Below are 27,599 nucleotides of genomic sequence, written 5' to 3'. Positions count from 1 at the left end.
GGTGGAGGCATTCCTATGGGCACTACAGACACTCGGCCGAGCCTGCGATTGTAAAGAGGTATCGGCCGCGACACACACGGAGGGACTTATCCGAGATGCTTTCGTTGCGGGCCTCAAGTCCGACTACTCCCGGCAGAGACTGCTGGAGAAGGGCGAAATCGACCTGAAGAAGGCAGTGTCCCTCGCGCTCTCGCTAGACGCGGCCCACCGGAATATGGACGCATTCTCCCCTAACCGCTCCGCACCGTGGACGCCGCAACCTTGGGTCATGGGACCGCCACCCCAGCACCAACTGCTGCAGCGATGTCCAAGGGCCCGAAATGTTACTTTTGTGGCCAGGCAAAACACCCCAGAGCACGCTGCCCGGCGAAAAACTTTACCTGCTCTGGCTGCGGGAAGAAAGGACACTACATCAGCGCCTGCAAAGGTAAAACCGCTAACGCCAGCAGCGCCGCGTGTGAACCGTGGGGGCAGCCATCTTGTCCGCCATCTTGGACACCTCCAGCCGCGTGGGGATCGGGATCATGGGCGCAGCCATTTTGTCCGCCATCTTGGACACCTCCAACTCCAATCGCGGGTGACCTGGACTCAACTACCGCCTCGTCTGACGACCACAGCGACTCGCTCGACCATACGCTGGCCTCCGTGACGCTGGACCAATCTCTCCCTCACCAACTGTCCAGGTCCATGATGGACATTACGGTAAACGGCCGCGCCACTACCTGCCTTTTCGACAGCGGGAGCACGGAGAGCTTTATCCACCCCGACACGGTGCGCAGTTACTCTCTCCCGGTCCTGCCAACGCGCCATCGGATCTCTATGGCTTCCAAATCCCATTCAGCAGACGTCGGTGGCTACTGTGTAGTGACCCTTTCAGTAAGGGGCACAGAATAGAAAAATTTTAAACATCTTGTCCTGCCCCATCTCTGCGCTGCCGTTCTACTGGGGTTGGATTTTCAGTGCCACCTTAAAAGTGTCACATTAGCGTACGGCGGACCCCTCCCCCCACTCAGCAGCTTTTAAATCGCCCGCCGCGCACCATTTGCAGCCTCTCCACGCTTAAAGTCTCCCCCTCCCCCCCTTGTTCGCTAACCTCACCCGCGACTGTAAGCCCATCGCTACCAAAAGCAGGCGGTACAGTGCCGGGGATAGGAGCTTCATTAAATCCGAAGTAGCAAGACTCCTGAAGGAAGGGATTATTGAGGGTAGCACTAGCCCATGGCGAGCACAAGTGGTGGTAGTGAAGACTGGCGAAAAACAGCGCCTATTTATTGACTACAGCCAGACGATCAATCGCTACACCCAGTTAGATGCATACCCACTCCCCCGCATATCTGACATGGTCAATCAGATAGCACAATACTGGGTGTTCTCGACGATTGATCTGAAGTCGGCATACCACCAGCTCCCCATCAGGGCTGAGGACCGCCAGTACACAGCTTTTGAAGCTGACGGTCGTCTCTACCACTTCCTCCGAGTCCCTTTCGGCGTCACCAACGGGGTTTCGGTCTTCCAAAGGGAGATGGACCGAATGGTTGACCAGAACGCGCTGCAGGCCACCTTCCCCTATCTAGACAACGTCACCATCTGCGGCCACGACCAGCAGGACCATGACGTTAACCTAGAGAAATTCCTCCGTACGGCCCAGCGGCTGAATCTAACATACAACAAGGACAAATGTATGTTTCGCACCACGCGCCTCGCCATTCTTGGCTGCGTAGTGGAGAACGGAGTCATCGGCCCCGACCCCGACAGAATGCGCCCCCTTATGGAGCTCCCCCTCCCCCACTGCCAAAAAGCACTGAAGAGATGCCTAGGGCTTTTCTCTTACTATGCTCAGTGGGTGCCCAACTATGCGGACAAAGCCAGACCCCTCATCAAGTCCACCTCCTTCCCCCTGACAGCAGAGGCATGTGCAGCCTTCACTCTCATAAAAAGAGATATTGCGAAGGCCACAATGCACGCAGTGGATGAGTCCATCCCTTTCCAAGTGGAGAGCGATGCATCCGACTTTGCCCTAGCTGCAACCCTTAACCAGGCGGGGAGACCCGTGGCCTTTTTCTCAAGGACCCTCCAGGGCCCCGAGATTCGACACTCCTCTGTCGAAAAGGAGGCCCAGGCCATTGTGGAAGCGGTGCGACATTGGAGGCATTACCTGGCCGGAAAACGATTTACCCTGCTCACTGACCAGCGTTCAGTAGCTTTTATGTTTAATAATAAGCAGAGGGGCAAAATCAAGAACGACAAGATCTTGAGGTGGAGAATTGAACTCTCCACCTACAATTACGATATCTTGTACCGGCCCGGGAAACTCAATGAGCCCCCAGATGCCCTATCACGTGGTACATGCGCCAACGCGCAGATTGACAGACTGCAGACCCTCCACAATGACCTCTGCCACCCGGGGGTCACCAGGTTCTTCCATTTCATCAAATCCCGTAACCTGCCCTACTCTATCGAGGAGGTCAGGACCATGACCAGGAACTGCCAAATCTGTGCCGAGTGCAAACCGCATTTTTATAGGCCAGACAGAGCAAGCCTGATCAAGGCCACTCGCCCCTTCGAGCGCCTGAGTGTCGATTTTAAAGGGCCCCTCCCCTCCTCTGACCGCAACATGTACTTCCTCAACATAATTGATGAGTACTCCCGTTTCCCGTTTGCCATCCCTTGCCCAGACATAACTAGTACCACGGTCATTAAATGTCGGAATGACCTTTTCGCCTTGCTCGGCTTCCCTAGCTATATCCATAGCGACCGGGGCTCATCCTTTATGAGCGACGAACTCCGTCAGTACCTGCTCACGAGAGGTATTGCTACAAGCAGAACCACCAGCTACAACCCCCGGGGGAACGGCCAGGTGGAAAGAGAGAACACGACGGTTTGGAAGGCCGTCCTCTTAAACTTAAAATCTAAGGGCCTTCCGACCTCTCGCTGGCAGGAGGTCCTCCCTGCGGCGCTCCACTCCAATCGGTCACTGCTTTGTACGGCCACCAATGCCACCCCCCATGAAAAAATGTTCACTTTCCCCAGGAAGTCCACATCGGGGACCTCGCTACCGACATCGCTGACGTCTCCAGGACCCGTCCTACTGCGGAAGCACGTGAGGTCCCATAAAACGGACCCCCTGGTCGAGAGGGTGAGCCTCCTCCACGCCAACCCCCAGTATGCTTACGTGGCGTACCCGGACGGGCGGGAGGACACAGTCTCCATACGAGACCTCGCACCTTCGGGTGCCCCGGAAACACTACCATTGCCATCCACCACTACCCACAACCCAACCCCTGTAGACGGCATGCCGCAGCCCCAGGACCCGTCATTGACCACCCAACCACTCAATGAGACGCCAGATTCAACGTTGGATGCTGCACCATCACCGCCGCCACCACGACGATCAGGACGGCATACAAGGCCACCTGATAGACTTACTTACACGAACCTTTAGTACACTTCACCCCGCCGGACTCAATTTTAAACAAGGGGTGAATGTGGTAAACCACTGTTATTGTTGTTCACCGTTGTTGTTGCACACTGTTGTATCTATGCATGCCTCAGCTGGCTCCGCCCCTGGCTCCACCCACATGCCCAGGTATAAAGGTGACTGCTCTGCAGCCCCCTGCCTTCTTGGAAACCAGTCAACCACGAGAGGCATGCTCTGTTCTTTGCTAATAAAAGCCTTTTAGTTACTCTCCTGACTCTCCGTCTTTTATGAGTAATTGATAGCGCATCAGGGCCCCCTAGTGGAACAGGTGCAAGCTATTGCCAGTCAAAGCAACGTAACTCGCCCTGACCCTGCACCCTTTTGTAGGATCAGCTGTGGTTGTCCCAGATGGTTGCACCCTGGCACTTATGTTGAGATGTGGCTCCCTACCCCACCCGCACCCAGTAGATTTTTGCGGCTACCAAGATCTATTGGTATCAGCAACTTTAGATATGTGCAAATTAATGAGAACATAGAAACATAGAAACATAGAAGATAGGAGCAGGAGTAGGCCATTCGGCCCCTCGAGCCTGCTCCGCCATTCAATGAGATCATGGCTGATCATCCAAATTCAGTACCCTGTCCCTGCCTTCTCCCCATATCCCTTGATCCCTTTAGCCTTAAGAAATATATCCAACTCTTTTTTGAATATATTTAATGAAGTGGCCTCCACCGCCCTCTGTGGCAGAGAATTCCACAGGTTCACCACTCTCTGGGTGAAGAAATTCCTCCTCATTTCAGTCCTAAATGGCTTACCCCTTATCCTTAGACTATGACCCCTGGTTCTGGACTCCCCAGCCATCATAAACACCCTTCCTGCATCTAGTCTGTCCAGGCCTGACAGAATTTTATAGGTTTCGATGAGATCCCCTCTCAATCTTCTAAACTCCTGTGAGTATAAGCCCAATCGACACAATCTCTCCTCATACGTTATTCCTGCCATCCCAGGTATCAGCCTGGTGAATCTTCGCTGCACTCCTTCCATGGCAAGAACGTCCTTCCTCAGGTAAGGCAACCAAAACTGCACACAATACTTAAGGTGCGGTCTCACCAAGGCCCTGTACAACTGCAGCAAGACATCCTTGTTCCTGTACTCGAACCCTCTTGCTACGAAGGCCAACATACCATTTGCCTTCTTAACCGCCTGCTGCACCTGCATGCTTACCTTCAGCGACTGGTGCACAAGAACACCCAGGTCTCTTTGCACTTCCCCTTCTCCCAATCTATTGCCATTCAAATAATAGACTTAAACTTTAGATGTGGCTCCCACATCTCCATGGTATGCACCTGTGGTGTTCACAAAGTGAAAACCCTTACATTGTAGTATCCACCTGCATTCTAAATGTCTCAAATATTTCCGCCTCTACCAGTTTGCAGATTGTTTCAAACGTTTATCATTATTTGAGTAAGGAAGCACTTGCTGATAAATTCATTATTCACTTGTTTTTATTTCTGTTCTATTTTTCTGACTTAATTATTGTAAGTTACCTTAACTAAACCATTTAATATGCTAGGTATCTAGATGAAGTCCTACCTTAATTGTCTTCTTCATGTATCAAACAGTGAATACGTCAACAAGTACCAGTGAAACTAGTCAGTTTTGAGCAGCATTGCCATAGCTTCAAATACAAGAGTAAAGCCAACAATCTTGCACTCCTGGTGCAGAGCCTCACCAGCAGGTCAGAGATGGGCTAAAACACTATAGTGCTGATTCTCTAACCTGTGTTCGCATCGAGGCTCTACGCTGGCAGTGCAAGTTTGCTGAATATACCCTGTAGAGCATATAAACAGCCAGCTACTCATTGGATAGAATTACACAGAGTCCAAACATCCGGTCGAGAAGCAGCGACTTGCTGAATAGTAACTATTAAAACCTTTGTTCTTCTGGGCAGGGTTTAAAGCTTCACTACAATGAACAATGTGTGACTTATTTCTCTCCCTACAGATAGCCTGACAGCTTACTCGCATCAGACTGCCATCGCCAAATGCAGTCTTCCGACTCTCTGGGACATAGTGGAGGCAGGTGAAGGATTGTCCATCTGCAGCACTGCCTCCTGGCTGGTTAAAACACTTTACATGACATTCAAATAGAAATCACAAACCACCTTCTGAAATAAACCATTGCCGCTGTGGTTGAACAGTCGCTATGAATTGCCAGACTACAGAGGATTCTACAGAAAAACAGCTGTTTTCTTCTGAGGAGCTGGAATGCAAAATCTGTTACAACCCTTACAATCTGAAGAACAGGAGACCCAAGTTGTTGGAATGCTTTCACAGGGTGTGCGCCAAATGCTTGTATAAGATTGCAGACCTTGGGGACCCCTCACAAGGTATCATTAGCTGTCCTTTCTGCAGGTATGAGACCAGTGTACCAGATGATGAAGTCGGTGGACTTCCGGATGACAGTAATGTCCTTGCTGCCCTTACATGCAAGGAGAAGAATAGAAGGTTCGCCTTGGACAACCCATCTGAGCTTCTGCTGACTCCAAAAAGGTTAGCCTCCTTTGCAAGCCCCTCCCATAGCTCCTCAAACTGTCTGGTTATCACCATCATGGAAGTTCAAAGGGATTCCCCACAATCCCCGAGCTCAGCGTCAGTCATGGAATTCTACAACTCCAATTTTGATTCAACGGCCTCACTGTCCCGGCAGTGGGCAGTTTGGAATTGCACTCCCCTACTCTGCCATACAATAGGCAGGATCCTAGTCTGGCTGCTGGGACTCCTGTACTTTAGCTCTTTGCCTCTTGGCGTTTACCTGCTAGTGATTCAGAAAGTCACACTGGGAATCATATTTGTCAGTCTGGTTCCCTCCAGTCTTGTTATACTTATGGTCTATGGTTTCTGTCAATGTTTATGTCATGAGATTTTGGATTGTATATCTTCATGAAAACAAAGTCTAAAAGTAAGTATGAAGTTACAGTAGCAGATCTTCTTGGTCTTAGGAATTCAGGTTTTGTGTCTTGTAGTAACTCTGGGTTGTGAACTATGTAATTTTGCCATTGTGCGTGTCTGGAGAGACTATTCTTCCAGTAGAAAATCATTTATATACAATGATAGTTGTGATCCCCAGTGTGCGATATATTCCTATTGCACATTATTTTTTTCAAAAGTGAATACAGTCACAATTTGAAAAGCACGGGGGAAAATAAATTGCACCAATTATCATGTCACTGTTTGAAAGGTGTGGAAGAAAAGAAAATATTGTCAAGATACTTAATAGACCTTTAAATCTAATCAGTTTATGGGGTCCTGATAAAGGTATGCCTAATCCATTGCTATATACTATGTGATAAAAATCCTGATCAAAAGATTAATGTATGATATAAAATGTTTTGACAAATGAGTTGTGCATTTTCCAGGACTCAGCTATATGGAGATTGACAAAGAATAAGTTGAACAAAGTTCTATGAAAGCACTAACCTGGCACCTTAATGGAAGCGGGAAATACTTTTATGCGATGGTAGTCACTAACAGTGTAACATATACATAGGGTGCAGAAGAGGATAGAGGAGGCAAAAATCTGAGCGTGGGGACTGCAGTAGAATTAAAAATGGATCCATACTTGTGATTGGTTGTTGTTACACAGGTACTGAGCAGGGTTTTATACCTGGAAAAGAATCAATGTTAAAAGTCATTTTTGAAATTAAGTATGGGCCTTCCAACACTGCTATCATAAAAGCTGACATCGAGCATTGAAAATAATGCTGCTAAGTAGGACTAACAGATACATGTCTGTGAGTATACCAGTTCAAATAAGCACAACAGTGATGAAAGAAATCTAAAAATGCAAAATACTGTGGAGCAGAAGCTATTAGGACACAAGGGAATTACTTAGAATTGATTCAATTCAGCTAATTATTTTTAAAGCAGAAGTGGTTCATCTTTTCACATATGGGCATTAACTTGCCAAAAAACCCACTGAAGTGAGATAGGCATTGCAGCTGCAGACGCTTTACAGCCGACCTGAATCTTATAGCTTAGTGAAGGAAATCAGGTGACTGTGTCTTAGCGAAATTCAAGGAATGCATTTTGGGATTAATTGGAGAGAAAGACATTGTGAAGATTGGAGAGATACACAGCGTGGGAGATTGGCAAGAGACAAATTGTGGAAGATTGGCGAGATACACATTATGGGAGATTGGAGAGATACATGTTGTGGGAGATTGGAGAGATACACGTTGTGGGAGATTGGAGAGATACACATTGTGGGAGATTGGAGAGATACACATTGTGGGAGATTGGAGAGATACACATTGTGGGAGATTGGAGAGATACACGTTGTGGGAGATTGGAGAGATACACATTGTGGGAGATTGGAGAGATACACATTGTGGGAGATTGGAGAGATACATGGTGTGGGAGATTGGAGAGATACACATTGTGAAGATTGGAGAGATACACATTGTGGGAGATTGGAGATACACGTTGTGGGAGATTGGAGAGATACACATTGTGGGAGATTGGAGAGATACACGTTGTGAAGATTGGAGAGATACATGCTGTGGGAGATTGGAGAGATACACAATGTAGGAGATTGGAGAGATACACATTGTGGGAGATTGGAGAGATACACATTGTGGGAGATTGGACATACACATTGTGGGAGATTGGAGAGATACACATTGTGGGAGATTGGAGATACACATTGTGGGAGATTGGAGAGATACACATTGTGGGAGATTGGAGAGATACACGTTGTGAAGATTGAAGAGATACATGTTGTGGGAGATTGGAGAGATACACATTGTGGGAAATTGGAGAGATACACATTGTGGGAGATTGGAGAGATAAACATTGTGGGAGATTGGAGAGATACACATTGTGGGAGATTGGAGAGATACACATTGTGGGGGATTGGAGAGATACACATTGTGAAGATTGGAGAGATACACATTGTGGGAGATTGGAGAGATACACATTGTGGGAGATTGGAGAGATACACATTGTGGGAGATTGGAGAGATACACATTGTGGGAGATTGGAGAGATACACATTGTGAAGATTGGAGAGATACACATTGTGGAAGATTGGAGAGATACACATTGTGGGAGATTGGAGAGATACACGTGGGAGATTGGAGAGATATACATTGTGGGAGATTGGAGAGATATACATTGTGGGAGATTGGAGAGATACACATTGAGGGAGATTGGAGAGATACACGTTGTGGGAGATTGGAGAGATACACTTTGTGGGAGATTGGAGAGACACACATTGTGGGAGATTGGAGAGATACACATTGTGGGAGATTGGAGAGATACACATTGTGGGAGATTGGAGAGATACACATTGTGGGAGATTGGAGAGATACACATTGTGGGAGATTGGAGAGATACACATTGTGAAGATTAGAGAGATACACGTTGTGAGAGATTGGAGAGTTATGTATGGTAGGAGATTGGAGAGATACACGTTGTGAGAGATTGGAGAGATACGTATGGTAGGAGATGGGAGAGATAAACATTGCAGGAGACTGGAGAGATGCACATTGTGGGAGGTTGGAGAGATATACATTGTGGGAGATTGGAGAGATACACGTTGTGGGAGATTAGAGAGGTACACATTGTGGGAGATTGGAGAGATACACGTTGTGGGAGATTGGAGAGATACACATTGTGGGAGATTGGAGAGATACACGTTATGGGAGATTGGAGAGATACACATTGTGGGAGATTGGAGAGATACACATTGTGGGAGATTGGAGAGATACACGTTGTGGGAGATTGGAGAGATACACATTGTGGGGGATTGGAGAGATACACATTGTGAAGATTGGAGAGATACACATTGTGGGTGATTGGAGAGATACACATTGTGGGAGATTGGAGAGATACACGTTATGGGAGATTGGAGAGATACACATTGTGGGAGATTGGAGAGATACACATTGTGGGAGATTAGAGAGATACACATTGTGAAGATTGGAGAGATACAAATTGTGGGAGATTGGAGAGATACACATTGTGGGAGACTGGAGAGATACACTTTGTGGGAGATTGGAGAGATACACTTTGTGGGAGATTGGAGAGATACACTTTGTGGGAGATTGGAGAGGTACACTTTGTGGGAGATTGGAGAGGTACACATTGTGGGAGATTGGAGAGATACACATTGTGGGAGATTGGAGAGATACACGTTGTGGGAGATTGGAGAGATAAACGTTGTGGGAGATTGGAGAGATACACATTGTGGGAGATTGGAGAGATCCACATTGTGGGAGATTGGAGAGATACACATTGTGGGAGATTGGAGAGATACATGGTGTGGGAGATTGGAGAGATACACATTGTGAAGATTGGAGAGATACACATTGTGGGAGATTGGAGATACACGTTGTGGGAGATTGGAGAGTTACACATTGTGGGAGATTGGAGAGATACACGTTGTGAAGATTGGAGAGATACATGTTGTGGGAGATTGGAGAGATACACATTGTAGGAGATTGGAGAGATACACGTTGTGGGAGATTGGAGAGATACACATTGTGGGAGATTGGAGAGATACACATTGTGGGAGATTGGAGAGATACACATTGTGGGAGATTGGAGAGATACACGTTGTGAAGATTGAAGAGATACATGTGGGAGATTGGAGAGATACACATTGTGGGAAATTGGAGAGATACACGTTGTGGGAGATTGGAGAGATAAACATTGTGGGAGATTGGAGAGATACACATTGTGGGAGATTGGAGAGATACACATTGTGGGGGTTTGGAGAGATACACATTGTGAAGATTGGAGAGATACACATTGTGGGAGATTGGAGAGATACACATTGTGGGAGATTGGATAGATACACATTGTGGGAGATTGGAGAGATACACATTGTGGGAGATTGGAGAGATACACATTGTGGGAGATTGGAGAGATACACATTGTGGGAGATTGGAGAGATACACATTGTGGGAGATTGGAGAGATATACATTGTGGGAGATTGGAGAGATATACATTCTGTGAGATTGGAGAGATACACGTTCTGGGAGATTGGAGAGATACACGTTGGGGGAGATTGGAGAGACACACATTGTGGGAGATTGGAGAGATACACATTGTGGGAGATTGGAGAGATACACATTGTGGGAGATTGGAGAGATACACATTGTGGGAGATTGGAGAGATACGCATTGTGAAGATTAGAGAGATACACGTTGTGAGAGATTGGAGAGTTATGTATGGTAGGAGATAGGGGAGATACACGTTGTGAGAGATTGGAGAGATACGTATGGGAGGAGATGGGAGAGATAAACATTGTAGGAGACTGGAGAGATGCACATTGTGGGAGGTTGGAGAGATATACATTGTGGGAGATTGGAGCGATACACATTGTGGGAGATTGGAGATACACGTTGTGGGAGATTAGAGAGGTACACATTGTGGGAGATTGGAGAGATACAGATTGTGGGAGATTGGAGAGATACACATTGTGAAGATTGGAGAGATACACGTTGTGGGAGATTGGAGAGATACACGTTATGGGAGATTGGAGAGATACACATTGTGGGAGATTGGAGAGATACACATTGTGGGAGATTGGAGAGATACACATTGTGGGAGATTGGAGAGATACACTTTGTGGGGGATTGGAGAGATACACATTGTGTAGATTGGAGAGATACACATTGTGGGTGATTGGAGAGATACACATTGTGGGAGATTGGAGAGATACACGTTATGGGAGATTGGAGAGATACACGTTATGGGAGATTGGAGAGATACACATTGTGGGAGATTGGAGAGATACACATTGTGGGAGATTGGAGAGATACACATTGTGAAGATTGGAGAGATACAAATTGTGGGAGATTGGAGAGATACACATTGTGGGAGATTGGAGAGCTACACTTTGTGGGAGATTGGAGAGATACACATTGTGGGAGATTTGAGAGATACACATTGTGGGAGATTGGAGAGGTACACATTGTGGGAGATTGGAGAGATACACTTTGTGGGAGATTGGAGAGGTACACATTGTGGGAGATTGGAGAGATACACATTGTGGGAGATTGGAGAGATACACATTGTGGGAGATTGGAGAGATACACGTTGTGAAGATTGAAGAGATACATGTGGGAGATTGGAGAGATACACATTGTGGGAAATTGGAGAGATACACGTTGTGGGAGATTGGAGAGATAAACATTGTGGGAGATTGGAGAGATACACATTGTGGGAGATTGGAGAGATACACATTGTGGGGGTTTGGAGAGATACACATTGTGAAGATTGGAGAGATACACATTGTGGGAGATTGGAGAGATACACATTGTGGGAGATTGGATAGATACACATTGTGGGAGATTGGAGAGATACACATTGTGGGAGATTGGAGAGATACACATTGTGGGAGATTGGAGAGATACACATTGTGGGAGATTGGAGAGATACACATTGTGGGAGATTGGAGAGATATACATTGTGGGAGATTGGAGAGATATACATTCTGTGAGATTGGAGAGATACACGTTCTGGGAGATTGGAGAGATACACGTTGGGGGAGATTGGAGAGACACACATTGTGGGAGATTGGAGAGATACACATTGTGGGAGATTGGAGAGATACACATTGTGGGAGATTGGAGAGATACACATTGTGGGAGATTGGAGAGATACGCATTGTGAAGATTAGAGAGATACACGTTGTGAGAGATTGGAGAGTTATGTATGGTAGGAGATAGGGGAGATACACGTTGTGAGAGATTGGAGAGATACGTATGGGAGGAGATGGGAGAGATAAACATTGTAGGAGACTGGAGAGATGCACATTGTGGGAGGTTGGAGAGATATACATTGTGGGAGATTGGAGCGATACACATTGTGGGAGATTGGAGATACACGTTGTGGGAGATTAGAGAGGTACACATTGTGGGAGATTGGAGAGATACAGATTGTGGGAGATTGGAGAGATACACATTGTGAAGATTGGAGAGATACACGTTGTGGGAGATTGGAGAGATACACGTTATGGGAGATTGGAGAGATACACATTGTGGGAGATTGGAGAGATACACATTGTGGGAGATTGGAGAGATACACATTGTGGGAGATTGGAGAGATACACTTTGTGGGGGATTGGAGAGATACACATTGTGTAGATTGGAGAGATACACATTGTGGGTGATTGGAGAGATACACATTGTGGGAGATTGGAGAGATACACGTTATGGGAGATTGGAGAGATACACGTTATGGGAGATTGGAGAGATACACATTGTGGGAGATTGGAGAGATACACATTGTGGGAGATTGGAGAGATACACATTGTGAAGATTGGAGAGATACAAATTGTGGGAGATTGGAGAGATACACATTGTGGGAGATTGGAGAGCTACACTTTGTGGGAGATTGGAGAGATACACATTGTGGGAGATTTGAGAGATACACATTGTGGGAGATTGGAGAGGTACACATTGTGGGAGATTGGAGAGATACACTTTGTGGGAGATTGGAGAGGTACACATTGTGGGAGATTGGAGAGATACACATTGTGGGAGATTGGAGAGATACACATTGTGGGAGATTGGAGAGATACACGTGGGAGATTGGAGAGGTTCACGTTGTGGGAGATTGGAGAGATACACTTTGTGGGAGATTGGAGAGGTTCACGTTGTGGGAGATTGGAGAGATACACATTGTTGGAGATTGGAGAGATACACATTCTGGGAGATTGGAGAGAGACATATTGTAGGAGATTGGAGAGGTACACTTTGTGGGAGATTGGAGAGATACACATTGTGGGAGATTGGAGAGATACACTTTGTGGGAGATTGGAGAGGTGCACATTGTAGGAGATTGGAGAGATACACATTGTGGGAGATTGGATAGATACACGTTGTGGGAGATTGGAGAGATACACATTCTGGGAGATTGGAGAGATACACATTGCTGGAGATTGGAGAGATACACATTGTGGGAGATTGGAGAGATTCACATTGTGGGAGATTGGAGAGATACACGTTGTGGGAGATTGGAGAGATCCACATTGTGGGAGATTGGAGAGATACACATTGTGGGAGATTGGAGAGATAGCCATTGTGGGAGATTGGAGAGATACACGTTGTGGGAGATTGGAGAGATACACATTGTGGGAGATTGGAGAGGTACACGTTGTGGGAGATTGGAGAGATACACGTTGTGGGAGGTTGGAGAGATACACATTGTTGGAGATTGGAGAGATACACGTTGTGGGAGATTGGAGAGATACACGTTGTGGGAGATTGGAGAGATACACATTGTGGGAGATTGGAGAGATACACGTTGTGGGAGATTGGAGAGATACACATTGTGGGAGATTGGAGAGATACACGTTGTGTGAGATTGGAGAGATACACATTGTGGGAGATTGGAGAGATACACGTTGTGGAAGATTGGAGAGATACACGTTGTGGGAGATTGGAGAGATACACATTGTGGGAGATTGGAGAGATACATGGTGTGGGTGATTGGAGAGATACACATTCTGAAGATTGGAGAGATACACATTGTGGGAGATTGGAGATACACGTTGTGGGAGATTGGAGAGATACACTTTGTGGGAGATTGGAGAGATACACGTGAAGTTTGGAGAGAGACATGTGGGAGATTGGAGAGATACACAATGTAGGAGATTGGAGAGATACACATTGTGGGAGATTGGAGAGATACACATTGTGGGAGATTGGAGAGATACACATTGTGGGAGATTGGACATACACATTGTGGGAGATTGGAGAGATACACATTGTGGGAGATTGGAGATACACATTGTGGGAGATTGGAGAGATATGCATTGTGGGAGATTGGAGAGATACACGTTGTGAAGATTGAAGAGATACATGTTGTGGGAGATTGGAGAGATACACATTGTGGGAGATTGGAGCGATACACTTTGTGGGAGATTGCAGAGATAAACATTGTCGGAGATTGCAGAGATAAACTTTGTGGGAGATTGGAGAGATACACATTGTGGGAGATTGGAGAGATACACTTTGTGGGAGATTGGAGAGATACACATTGTGGGAGATTGGAGAGATACACTTTGTGGGAGATTGGAGAGGTGCACATTGTAGGAGATTGGAGAGATACACATTGTGGGAGATTGGATAGATACACGTTGTGGGAGATTGGAGAGATACACATTCTGGGAGATTGGAGAGATACACATTGCTGGAGATTGGAGAGATACACATTGTGGGAGATTGGAGAGATTCACATTGTGGGAGATTGGAGAGATACACGTTGTGGGAGATTGGAGAGATCCACATTGTGGGAGATTGGAGAGATACACATTGTGGGAGATTGGAGAGATAGCCATTGTGGGAGATTGGAGAGATACACGTTGTGGGAGATTGGAGAGATACACATTGTGGGAGATTGGAGAGGTACACGTTGTGGGAGATTGGAGAGATACACGTTGTGGGAGGTTGGAGAGATACACATTGTTGGAGATTGGAGAGATACACGTTGTGGGAGATTGGAGAGATACACGTTGTGGGAGATTGGAGAGATACACATTGTGGGAGATTGGAGAGATACACGTTGTGGGAGATTGGAGAGATACACATTGTGGGAGATTGGAGAGATACACGTTGTGTGAGATTGGAGAGATACACATTGTGGGAGATTGGAGAGATACACGTTGTGGAAGATTGGAGAGATACACGTTGTGGGAGATTGGAGAGATACACATTGTGGGAGATTGGAGAGATACATGGTGTGGGTGATTGGAGAGATACACATTCTGAAGATTGGAGAGATACACATTGTGGGAGATTGGAGATACACGTTGTGGGAGATTGGAGAGATACACTTTGTGGGAGATTGGAGAGATACACGTGAAGTTTGGAGAGAGACATGTGGGAGATTGGAGAGATACACAATGTAGGAGATTGGAGAGATACACATTGTGGGAGATTGGAGAGATACACATTGTGGGAGATTGGAGAGATACACATTGTGGGAGATTGGACATACACATTGTGGGAGATTGGAGAGATACACATTGTGGGAGATTGGAGATACACATTGTGGGAGATTGGAGAGATATGCATTGTGGGAGATTGGAGAGATACACGTTGTGAAGATTGAAGAGATACATGTTGTGGGAGATTGGAGAGATACACATTGTGGGAGATTGGAGCGATACACTTTGTGGGAGATTGCAGAGATAAACATTGTCGGAGATTGCAGAGATAAACTTTGTGGGAGATTGGAGAGATACACATTGTGGGAGATTGGAGAGATACACATTGTGGGAGATTGGAGAGATACACATTGTGGGAGATTGGAGAGATACACATTGTGAAGATTGGAGAGATACACATTGTGGGAGATTGGAGAGATACACATTGTGAGAGATTGGATAGATACACATTGTGGGAGATTGGAGAGATATACATTGTGGGAGATTGGAGAGAGACACATTGTGGGAGATTGGAGATATACACATTGTGAAGATTGGAGAGATACACATTGTGGGAGATTGGAGTGATATACATTGTGGGAGATTGGCGAGATATACATTGTGGGAGATTGGAGAGATATGCATTGTGAAGATTAGACAGATACACGTTGTGAGAGATTGGAGAGATACGTATGGGAGGAGATTGGAGAGATACACGTTGTTAGAGATTGGAGAGATACGTATGGTAGGAGATGGGAGAGATAAACATTGTAGGATACTGGAGAGATGCACATTGTGGGAGGTTGGAGAGATATACATTGTGGGAGATTGGAGAGATACACATTGTGGGAGATTGGAGATACACGCTTTGGGAGATTAGAGAGGTACACCTTGTGGGAGATTGGTTTGATACACATTGTGGGTGATTGGAGATACACATTGTGGGAGATTGGAGAGATATGCATTGTGAAGATTGGAGAGATACGCATTGGAGGAGATTGGAGAGATACACATTGGAGGAGATTGGAGAGATACACGTTGTGGGAGATTGGAGAGATACACATTGTGGGAGATTGGAGAGATACACATTGTGGGAGATTGGCGAGATATACATTGTGGGAGATTGGAGAGATATACATTGTGGGAGATTGGAGAGATACACCTTGTGGGAGATTGGAGAGATACACGTTGTGAAGATTGGAGAGATACATGTTGTGGGAGATTGGAGAGATACACATTGTGAAGATTGGAGAGATACACATTGTGGGAGATTGGAGAGATACACGTTATGGGAGATTGGAGAGATACACGTTGTGGGAGATTGGAGAGATACACATTGTGGGAGACTGCAGAGATACACATTGTGGGAGATTGGAGAGATACACATTGTGGGAGATTGGAGAGATACACATTGTGGGAGATTGGAGAGATTCACATTGTGGGAGATTGGAGAGATACACGTTGTGGGAGATTGGAGAGATACACATTGTGGGAGATTGGAGAGATACACATTGTGGGAGATTGGAGAGATACACATTGTAGGAGATTGGAGAGATACACATTGTGGGAGATTGGAGAGATACACATTGTGGGAGATTGGAGAGATACACATTGTGGGAGATTGGAGAGATACACAATGTGGGAGATTGGAGAGATACACATTGTAGGAGATTGGAGAGATACACAATGTGGGAGATTGGAGAGATACGCATTGTGGGAGATTGGAGAGATACACGTTGTGGGAGATTGGAGAGTTACACGTTGTGGGAGATTGGAGAGATACACATTGTGGGAGATTGTAGAGATACACATTGTGGGAGATTGTAGAGATACACATTGTGGGAGATTGGCGAGATACACTTTGGTGGAGATTGGAGAGATACACAATGCGGGCGATTGGAGAGATACACAATGTGGGAGATTGGAGAGATACACATTGTGGGAGATTGGAGAGATACACATTGTGGGAGATTGGAGAGATACATGGTGTGGGTGATTGGAGAGACACACATTCTGAAGATTGGAGAGATACACATTGTGGGAGATTGGAGATACACGTTGTGGGAGATGGGAGAGATACACTTTGTGGGAGATTGGAGAGATACACGTTGTGAAGATTGGAGAGATACATGTTGTGGGAGATTGGAGAGATACACAATGTAGGAGATTGGAGAGATACACAGTGTGGGAGATTGGACATACACATTGTGGGAGATTGGAGAGATACTCATTGTGGGAGATTGGAGATACACATTGTGGGAGATTGGAGAGATACGCTTTGTGGGAGATTGGAGAGATACACGTTGTGAAGATTGAAGAGATACATGTTGTGGGAGATTGGAGAGATACACATTGTGGGAGATTGGAGCGACACACATTTTGGGAGATTGCAGAGATAAGCATTGTCGGAGATTGCAGAGATAAACTTTGTGGGAGATTGGAGAGATACACATTGTGGGAGATTGGAGAGATACACATTGTGAAGATTGGAGAGATACATATTGTGGGAGATTGGAGAGATACACATTGTGAGAGATTGGATAGATACACATTGTGGGAGATTGGAGAGATACACATTGTGGGAGATTGGAGAGAGACACATTGTGGGAGATTGGAGAGATACACATTGTGAAGATTGGAGAGATACACATTGTGGGAGATTGGAGTGATATACATTGTGGGAGATTGGCGAGATATACATTGTGGGAGATTGGAGAGATATGCGTTGTGAAGAGTAGAGAGATACACATTGTGGGAGATTGGAGAGATACACATTGTGGGAGATTGGAGAGATACACATTGTGAAGATTGGAGAGATACAAATTGTGGGAGAGTGGAGAGATACACATTGTGGGAGATTGGAGAGATACACTTTGTGGGAGATTGGAGAGATACACTTTGTGGGAGATTGGAGAGGTACACTTTGTGGGAGATTGGTGAGGTACACATTGTGGGAGATTGGAGAGATACACATTGTGGGAGATTGGAGAGATACACGTTGTGGGAGATTGGAGAGATTCACTTTGTGGGAGATTGGAGAGATACACATTGTGGGAGATTGGAGAGATACACATTGTGGGAGATTGGAGAGATACAGGTTGTGGGAGATTGGAGAGATACACATTGTGGGAGATTGGAGAGATACACATTGTGGGAGATTTGAGAGATACATGGTGTGGGAGATTGGAGAGATACACATTGTGAAGATTGGAGAGATACACATTGTGGGAGATTGGAGATACACGTTGTGGGAGATTGGAGAGATACACATTTTGGGAGATTGGAGAGATACACGTTGTGAAGTTTGGAGAGATACATGTTGTGGGAGATTGGAGAGATACACAATGTAGGAGATTGGAGAGATACACATTGCGGTAGATTGGAGAGATAAACATTGTGGGAGATTGGAGAGATACACATTGTGGGAGATTGGACATACACATTGTGGGAGATTGGAGAGATACACATTGTGGGAGACTGGAGATACACATTGTGGGAGATTGGAGAGATACACATTGTGGGAGATTGGAAAGATACACGTTGTGAAGATTGAAGAGATACATGTGGGAGATTGGAGAGATACACATTGTGGGAAATTGGAGAGATACACGTTGTGGGAGATTGGAGAGATAAACATTGTGGGAGATTGGAGAGATACACATTGTGGGAGATTGGAGAGATACACATTGTGGGAGATTGGAGAGATACACATTGTGGGAGATTGGAGAGATACACATTGTGGGAGATTGGAGAGATACACATTGTGAAGATTGGAGAGATACACATTGTGGGAGATGGGAGAGATACACGTTGTGGGAGATTGGAGAGATAGACATTGTGGGAGATTGGAGAGATATACATTCTGTGAGATTGGAGAGATACACATTCTGGGAGATTGGAGAGATACACGTTGTGGGAGATTGGAGAGACACACATTGTGGGAGATTGGAGAGATACACATTGTGGGAGATTGGAGAGATACACATTGTGGGAGATTGGAGAGATACACATTGTGGGAGATTGGAGAGATACGCATTGTGAAGATTAGAGAGATACACGTTGTGAGAGATTGGAGAGTTATGTATGGTAGGAGATTGGAGAGATACACGTTGTGAGAGATTGGAAAGATACGTATGGTAGGAGATGGGAGAGCTAAACATTGTAGGAGACTGGAGAGATGCACATTGTGGGAGGTTGGAGAGATATACATTGTGGGAGATTGGAGAGATACACATTGTGGGAGATTGGAGATACACGTTGTGGGAGATTAGTGAGGTACACATTGTGGGAGATTGGAGAGATACACATTGTGGGAGATTGGAGAGATACACATTGTGGGAGATTGGAGAGATACACATTGTGAAGATTGGAGAGATACATGTTGTGGGAGATTGGAGAGATACACATTGTGAAGATTGGAGAGATACACGTTGTGGGAGATTGGAGAGATACACGTTATGGGAGATTGGAGAGATACACGTTGTGAGAGATTGGAGAGATACACGTTGTGGGAGATTGGAGAGATACACATTGTGGGAGATTGGAGAGATACACTTTGTGGGGGATTGGAGAGATACACTTTGTGAAGATTGGAGAGATACACATTGTGGGTGATTGGAGAGATACACATTGTGGGAGATTGGAGAGATACACGTTATGGGAGATTGGAGAGATACACATTGTGGGAGATTGGAGAGATACACATTGTGGGAGATTGGAGAGATACACATTGTGAAGATTGGAGAGATACAAATTGTGGGAGATTGGAGAGATACACATTGTGGGAGATTGCAGAGCTACACTTTGTGGGAGATTGGAGAGATACACATTGTGGGAGATTGGAGAGATACACTTTGTGGGAGATTGGAGAGGTACACGTTGTGGGAGATTGGAGAGATACACTTTGTGGGAGATTGGAGAGGTACACATTGTGGGAGATTGGAGAGATACACATTGTGGGAGATTGGAGAGATACACATTGTGGGAGATTGGAGAGATACACGTGGGAGATTGGAGAGGTTCACGTTGTGGGAGATTGGAGAGATACACTTTGTAGGAGATTGGAGAGGTTCACGTTGTGGGAGATTGGAGAGATACACATTGTGGGAGATTGGAGAGATACACATTGTGGGAGATTGGAGAGATACATATTGTAGGAGATTGGAGAGATACACATTGTGGGAGATTGGAGAGATACACATTGTGGGAGATTGGAGAGATGCACATTGTAGGAAATTGGAGAGATACACACTGTGGGAGATTGGATAGATACACATTGTGGGAGATTGGAGAGATACACATTGTGGGAGATTGGAGAGATACACTTTGCTGGTGATTGGAGAGATACACATTGTGGGAGATTGGAGAGATACACATTGTGGGAGATTGGAGAGATACACATTGTGGGAGATTGGAGAGATACACGTTGCGGGAGATTGGAGAGATACCCACTGTGGGAGATTGGAGAGATACACTTTGTGGGAGATTGGAGAGATACTCATTGTGGGAGATTGGAGAGATACACGTTGTGGGAGATTGGAGAGGTACACTTTGTGGGAGATTGGAGAGATACACGTTGTGGGAGGTTGGAGAGATACACATTGTGGGAGATTGGAGAGATACACATTGTGGGAGATTGGAGATATACGTTGTGGGAGATTGGAGAGATACACATTGTGTGAGATTGGAGAGATACACGTTGTGGGAGATTGGAGAGATACACGTTGTGGAAGATTGGAGAGATACACGTTGTGGGAGATTGGAGAGATACACATTGTGGGAGATTGGAGAGATACATGGTGTGGGTGATTGGAGAGATACACATTCTGAAGATTGGAGAGATACCCATTGTGGGAGATTGGAGATACACGTTGTGGGAGATTGGAGAGATACACTTTGTGGGAGATTGGAGAGATACACATTGTGAAGATTGGAGAGATACATGTTGTGGGAGATTGGAGAGATACACAATGTAGGAGATTGGAGAGATACACATTGTGGGAGATTGGAGAGATACACATTGTGGGAGATTGGAGCGATACACTTTGTGGGAGATTGCAGAGATAAACATTGTCGGAGATTGCAGAGATAAACTTTGTGGGAGATTGGAGAGATACACATTGTGGGAGATTGGAGAGATACACATTGTGGGAGACTGGAGAGATGCACATTGTGGGAGGTTGGAGAGATACACATTGTGGGAGATTGGAGATACACGTTGTGGGAGATTAGAGAGGTACACCTTGTGGGAGATTGGTGTGATACACATTGTGGGTGATTGGAGATACACATTGTGGGAGATTGGAGAGATACGCATTGTGAAGATTTGAGAGATACGCATTGGAGGAGATTGGAGAGATACGCATTGGAGGTGATTGGAGAGATACACATTGTGGGAGATTGGAGAGATACACATTGTGGGAGATTGGAGAGATACACGTTGTGGGAGATTGGCGAGATATACATTGTGGGAGATTGGAGAGATATACATTGTGGGAGATTGGAGAGATACACCTTGTGGGAGATTGGAGAGATACACGTTGTGAAGATTGGAGAGATACATGTTGTGGGAGATTGGAGAGATACACATTGTGAAGATTGGAGAGATACACATTGTGGGAGATTGGAGAGATACACGTTATGGGAGATTGGAGAGATACACATTGTGGGAGATTGGAGAGATACACATTGTGGGAGATTGGAGAGATACACATTGTGGGAGATTGGAGAGATACACATTGTGGGAGATTGGAGAGATACACATTGTGGGAGATTGGAGAGATACACATTGTGGGAGATTGGAGAGATACACATTGTGGGAGATTGGAGAGATACACATTATGGGAGATTGGAGAGATACACATTGTGGGAGATTGGAGAGATACACATTGTAGGAGATTGGAGAGATACACATTGTGGGAGATTGGAGAGATACACATTGTGGGAGATTGGAGAGATACACATTGTGGGAGATTGGAGAGATACACAATGTGGGAGATTGGAGAGATACACATTGTAGGAGATTGGAGAGATACACAATGTGGGAGATTGGAGAGATACACGTTGTGGGAGATTGGAGAGATACACGTTGTGGGAGATTGGAGAGTTACACGTTGTGGGAGATTGGAGAGATACACATTGTGGGAGATTGTAGAGATACACATTTTGGGAGATTGTAGAGATACACATTGTGGGAGATTGGCGAGATACACTTTGGTGGAGTTTGGAGAGATACACAATGTGGGCGATTGGAGAGATACACAATGTGGGAGATTGGAGAGATACACATTGTGGGAGATTGGAGAGAAACATATTATGAAGTTTGGAGAGGCACACATTGTGAGTGATTGGAGAGATACTCATTGTGGGAGATTGGAGAGATACACATTGTGGGAGATTGGAGAGATACATGGTGTGGGTGATTGGTGAGATACACATTCTGAAGATTGGAGAGATACACATTGTGGGAGATTGGAGATACACGTTGTGGGAGATTGGAGAGATACACTTTGTGGGAGATTGGAGAGATACACGTTGTGAAGATTGGAGAGATACATGTTGTGGGAGATTGGAGAGATACACAATGTAGGAGATTGGAGAGATACACATTGTGGGAGATTGGACATACACATTGTGGGAGATTGGAGAGATACACATTGTGGGAGATTGGAGATACACATTGTGGGAGATTGGAGAGATACGCTTTGTGGGAGATTGGAGAGATACACGTTGAGAAAATTGAAGAGATACATGTTGTGGGAGATTGGAGAGATACACATTGTGGGAGATTGGAGCGATACACATTGTGGGAGATTGCAGAGATAAACATTGTCGGAGATTGCAGAGATAAATTTTGTGGGAGATTGGAGAGATGCACATTGTGGGAGATTGGAGAGATACACATTGTGAGAGATTGGATAGATACACATTTTGGGAGATTGGAGAAATACACATTGTGGGAGATTGGAGAGAGACACATTGTGGGAGATTGGAGAGAGACACATTGTGGGAGATTGGAGAGATACACATTGTGAAGATTGGAGAGATACACATTGTGGGAGATTGGAGTGATATACATTGTGGGAGATTGGCGAGATATACATTGTGGGAGATTGGAGAGATATGCATTGTGAAGATTAGAGAGATACACATTGTGGGAGATTGGAGAGATACACATTGTGGGAGATTGGAGAGATACACTTTGTGGGAGATTGGAGAGATACACTTTGTGGGAGATTGGAGAGGTACACTTTGTGGGAGATTGGTGAGGTACACATTGTGGGAGATTGGAGAGATACACATTGTGGGAGATTGGAGAGATACACGTTGTGGGAGATTGGAGAGATACACGTTGTCGGAGATTGGAGAGATTCACATTGTGGGAGATTGGAGAGATACACATTGTGGGAGATTGGAGAGATACACGTTGTGGGAGATTGGAGAGATACACATTGTGGGAGATTGGAGAGATACATGGTGTGGGAGATTGGAGAGATACACATTGTGAAGATTGGAGAGATACACATTGTGGGAGATTGGAGATACACGTTGTGGGAGATTGGAGAGATACACATTTTGGGAGATTGGAGAGATACACGTTGTGAAGTTTGGAGAGATACATGTTGTGGGAGATTGGAGAGATACACAATGTAGGAGATTGGAGAGATACACATTGTGGGAGATTGGAGAGATACACATTGTGGGAGATTGGAGAGATACACATTGTGGGAGATTGGACATACACATTGTGGGAGATTGGAGAGATACACATTGTGGGAGATTGGAGATACACATTGTGGGAGATTGGAGAGATACACGTTGTGAAGATTGAAGAGATACATGTGGGAGATTGGAGAGATACACATTGTGGGAAATTGGAGAGATACACGTTGTGGGAGATTGGAGAGATAAACATTGTGGGAGATTGGAGAGATACACATTGTGGGAGATTGGAGAGATACACATTGTGGGGGATTGGAGAGATACACATTGTGAAGATTCGAGAGATACACATTGTGGGAGATTGGAGAGATACACATTGTGGGAGATTGGATAGATACACATTGTGGGAGATTGGAGAGATACACATTGTGGGAGATTGGAGAGATACACATTGTGGGAGATTGGAGAGATACACATTGTGAAGATTGGAGAGATACACGTTGTGGGAGATTGGAGAGGTATACATTGTGGGAGATTGGAGAGATATACATTCTGTGAGATTGGAGAGATACACATTCTGGGAGATTGGAGAGATACACGTTGTGGGAGATTGGAGAGACACACATTGTGGGAGATTGGAGAGATACACATTGTGGGAGATTGGAGAGATACACATTGTGGGAGATTGGAGAGATACGCATTGTGAAGATTAGAGAGATACACGTTGTGAGAGATTGGAGAGTTATGTATGGTAGGAGATTGGAGAGATACACGTTGTGAGAGATTGGAGAGATACGTATGGTAGGAGATGGGAGAGATACGCATTGTGAAGATTAGAGAGATACACGTTGTGAGAGATTGGAGAGTTATGTATGGTAGGAGATTGGAAAGATACACGTTGTGAAGATTGAAGAGATACATGTGGGAGATTGGAGAGATACACATTGTGGGAGATTGGAGAGATACACGTTGTGGGAGATTGGAGAGATTAACATTGTGGGAGATTGGAGAGATACACATTGTGGGAGATTGGAGAGATACACATTGTGGGGGTTTGGAGAGATACACATTGTGAAGATTGGAGAGGTACACTTTGTGGGAGATTGGAGAGATACACATTGTGGGAGATTGGAGAGATACACTTTGTGGGAGATTGGAGAGATGCACATTGTAGGAGATTGGAGAGATACACATTGTGGGAGATTGGATAGATACACATTGTGGGAGATTGGAGAGATACACATTGTGGGAGATTGGAGAGATACACGTTGCTGGAGATTGGAGAGATACACATTGTGGGAGATTGGAGAGATACACATTGTGGGAGATTGGAGAGATACACATTGTGGGAGATTGGAGAGATACACATTGTGGGAGATTGGAGAGATACCCACTGTGGGAGATTGGAGAGATACACGTTGTGGGAGATTGGAGAGATACACATTGTGGGAGATTGGAGAGATACACTTTGTGGGAGATTGGAGAGATACACGTTGTGGGAGGTTGGAGAGATACACGTTGTGGGAGATTGGAGAGATACACATTGTGGGAGATTGGAGAGATACACGTTGTGGGAGATTGGAGAGATACACATTGTGGGAGATTGGAGAGATACACGTTGTAGGAGATTGGAGAGATACACATTGTGCGAGATTGGAGAGATACACGTTGTGTGAGATTGGAGAGATACACTTTGTGTGAGATTGGAGAGATACACATTGTGGGAGATTGGAGAGATACACGTTGTGGAAGATTGGAGAGATACACATTGTGGGAGATTGGAGAGATACACATTGTGGGAGATTGGAGAGATACATGGTGTGGGTGATTGGAGAGATACACATTCTGAAGATTGGAGAGATACGCATTGTGGGAGATTGGAGATACACATTGTGGGAGATTGGAGAGATACACTTTGTGGGAGATTGGAGAGATACACATTGTGAAGATTGGAGAGATACATGTGGGAGATTGGAGAGATACACAATGTAGGAGATTGGAGAGATACACATTGTGGGAGATTGGAGAGATACACGTGGGAGATTGGAGCGATACACTTTGTGGGAGATTGCAGAGATAAACATTGTCGGAGATTGCAGAGATAAACTTTGTGGGAGATTGGAGAGATACACATTGTGGGAGATTGGAGAGATACACATTGTGGGAGATTGGAGAGATACACATTGTGAAGATTGGAGAGATACACATTGTGGGAGATTGGAGAGATACACATTGTGAGAGATTGGATAGATACACATTGTGGGAGATTGGAGAGATACACATTGTGGGAGATTGGAGAGAGACACATTGTGGGAGATTGGAGAGATACGCATTGTGAAGATTGGAGAGATACACATTGTGGGAGATTGGAGTGATATACATTGTGGGAGATTGGCGAGATATACATTGTGGGAGATTGGAGAGATATGCATTGTGAAGATTAGACAGATACACGTTGTGAGAGATTGGAGAGATATGTATGGGAGGAGATTGGAGAGATACACATTGTGAGAGATTGGAGAGATACGTATGGTAGGAGATGGGAGAGATAAACATTGTAGGAGACTGGAGAGATGCACATTGTGGGAGGTTGGAGAGATATACATTGTGGGAGATTGGAGAGATACACATTGTGGGAGATTGGAGATACACGTTGTGGGAGATTAGAGAGGTACACCTTGTGGGAGATTGGTGTGATACACATTGTGGGTGATTGGAGATACACATTGTGGGTGATTGGAGATACACTTTGTGGGAGATTGGAGAGTTACGCATTGTGAAGATTGGAGAGATACGCATTGGAGGAGATTGGAGAGATACACATTGTGGGAGATTGGAGAGATACACATTGTGGGAGATTGGAGAGATACACGTTGTGGGAGATTGGCGAGATATACATTGTGGGAGATTGGAGAGATATACATTTTGGGAGATTGGAGAGATACACCTTGTGGGAGATTGGAGAGAAACACGTTGTGAAGATTGGAGAGATACATGTTGTGGGAGATTGGAGAGATACACATTGTGAAGATTGGAGAGATACACGTTGTGGGAGATTGGAGAGATACACGTTATGGGAGATTGGAGAGATACACATTGTGGGAGATTGGAGAGATACACATTGTGGGAGATTGGAGAGATACACATTGTGGGAGATTGGAGAGATACACATTGTGGGAGATTGGAGAGATACACATTGTGGGAGATTGGAGGGATACACGTTGTGGGAGATTGGAGAGATACACATTATGGGAGATTGGAGAGATACACATTGTGGGAGATTGGAGAGATACACTTTGTGGGAGATTGGAGAGATACACATTGTAGGAGATTGGAGAGATACACATTGTGGGAGATTGGAGAGATACACATTGTGGGAGATTGGAGAGATACACATTGTGGGAGATTGGAGAGATACACAATGTGGGAGATTGGAGAGATACACATTGTAGGAGATTGGAGAGATACACAATGTGGGAGATTGGAGAGATACACGTTGTGGGAGATTGGAGAGATACACGTTTTGGGAGATTGGAGAGTTACACGTTGTGGGAGATTGGAGAGATACACATTGTGGGA

At 45.3% G+C, this 27,599-nt stretch overlaps 1 protein-coding gene across 1 annotated transcript; it reads left to right on the top strand.

Moving 5' to 3' along the window:
* The first annotated feature begins 5,430 nt into the window (after window positions 1-5,430).
* Window positions 5,431-7,557, top strand: LOC147117657 (E3 ubiquitin-protein ligase RNF182-like). The gene has a single exon (XM_085987149.1). The coding sequence runs from the start codon at window positions 5,625-5,627 to the stop codon at window positions 6,363-6,365; it is 741 nt and encodes a 246-aa protein (XP_085843275.1). The 5' UTR covers window positions 5,431-5,624; the 3' UTR covers window positions 6,366-7,557.
* Window positions 7,558-27,599: the final 20,042 nt, after the last annotated feature.

The sequence above is a fragment of the Somniosus microcephalus genome, chromosome 5 (assembly GCF_052327205.1).
Source record: "Somniosus microcephalus isolate GS21.2 chromosome 5, FLI_Smic_1.0, whole genome shotgun sequence".
Lineage (NCBI taxonomy): Eukaryota > Metazoa > Chordata > Chondrichthyes > Squaliformes > Somniosidae > Somniosus > Somniosus microcephalus.
The sequence above is the reverse complement of the archived record's forward strand: the minus strand, read 5'-3'. Positions and strand labels throughout refer to the sequence as shown.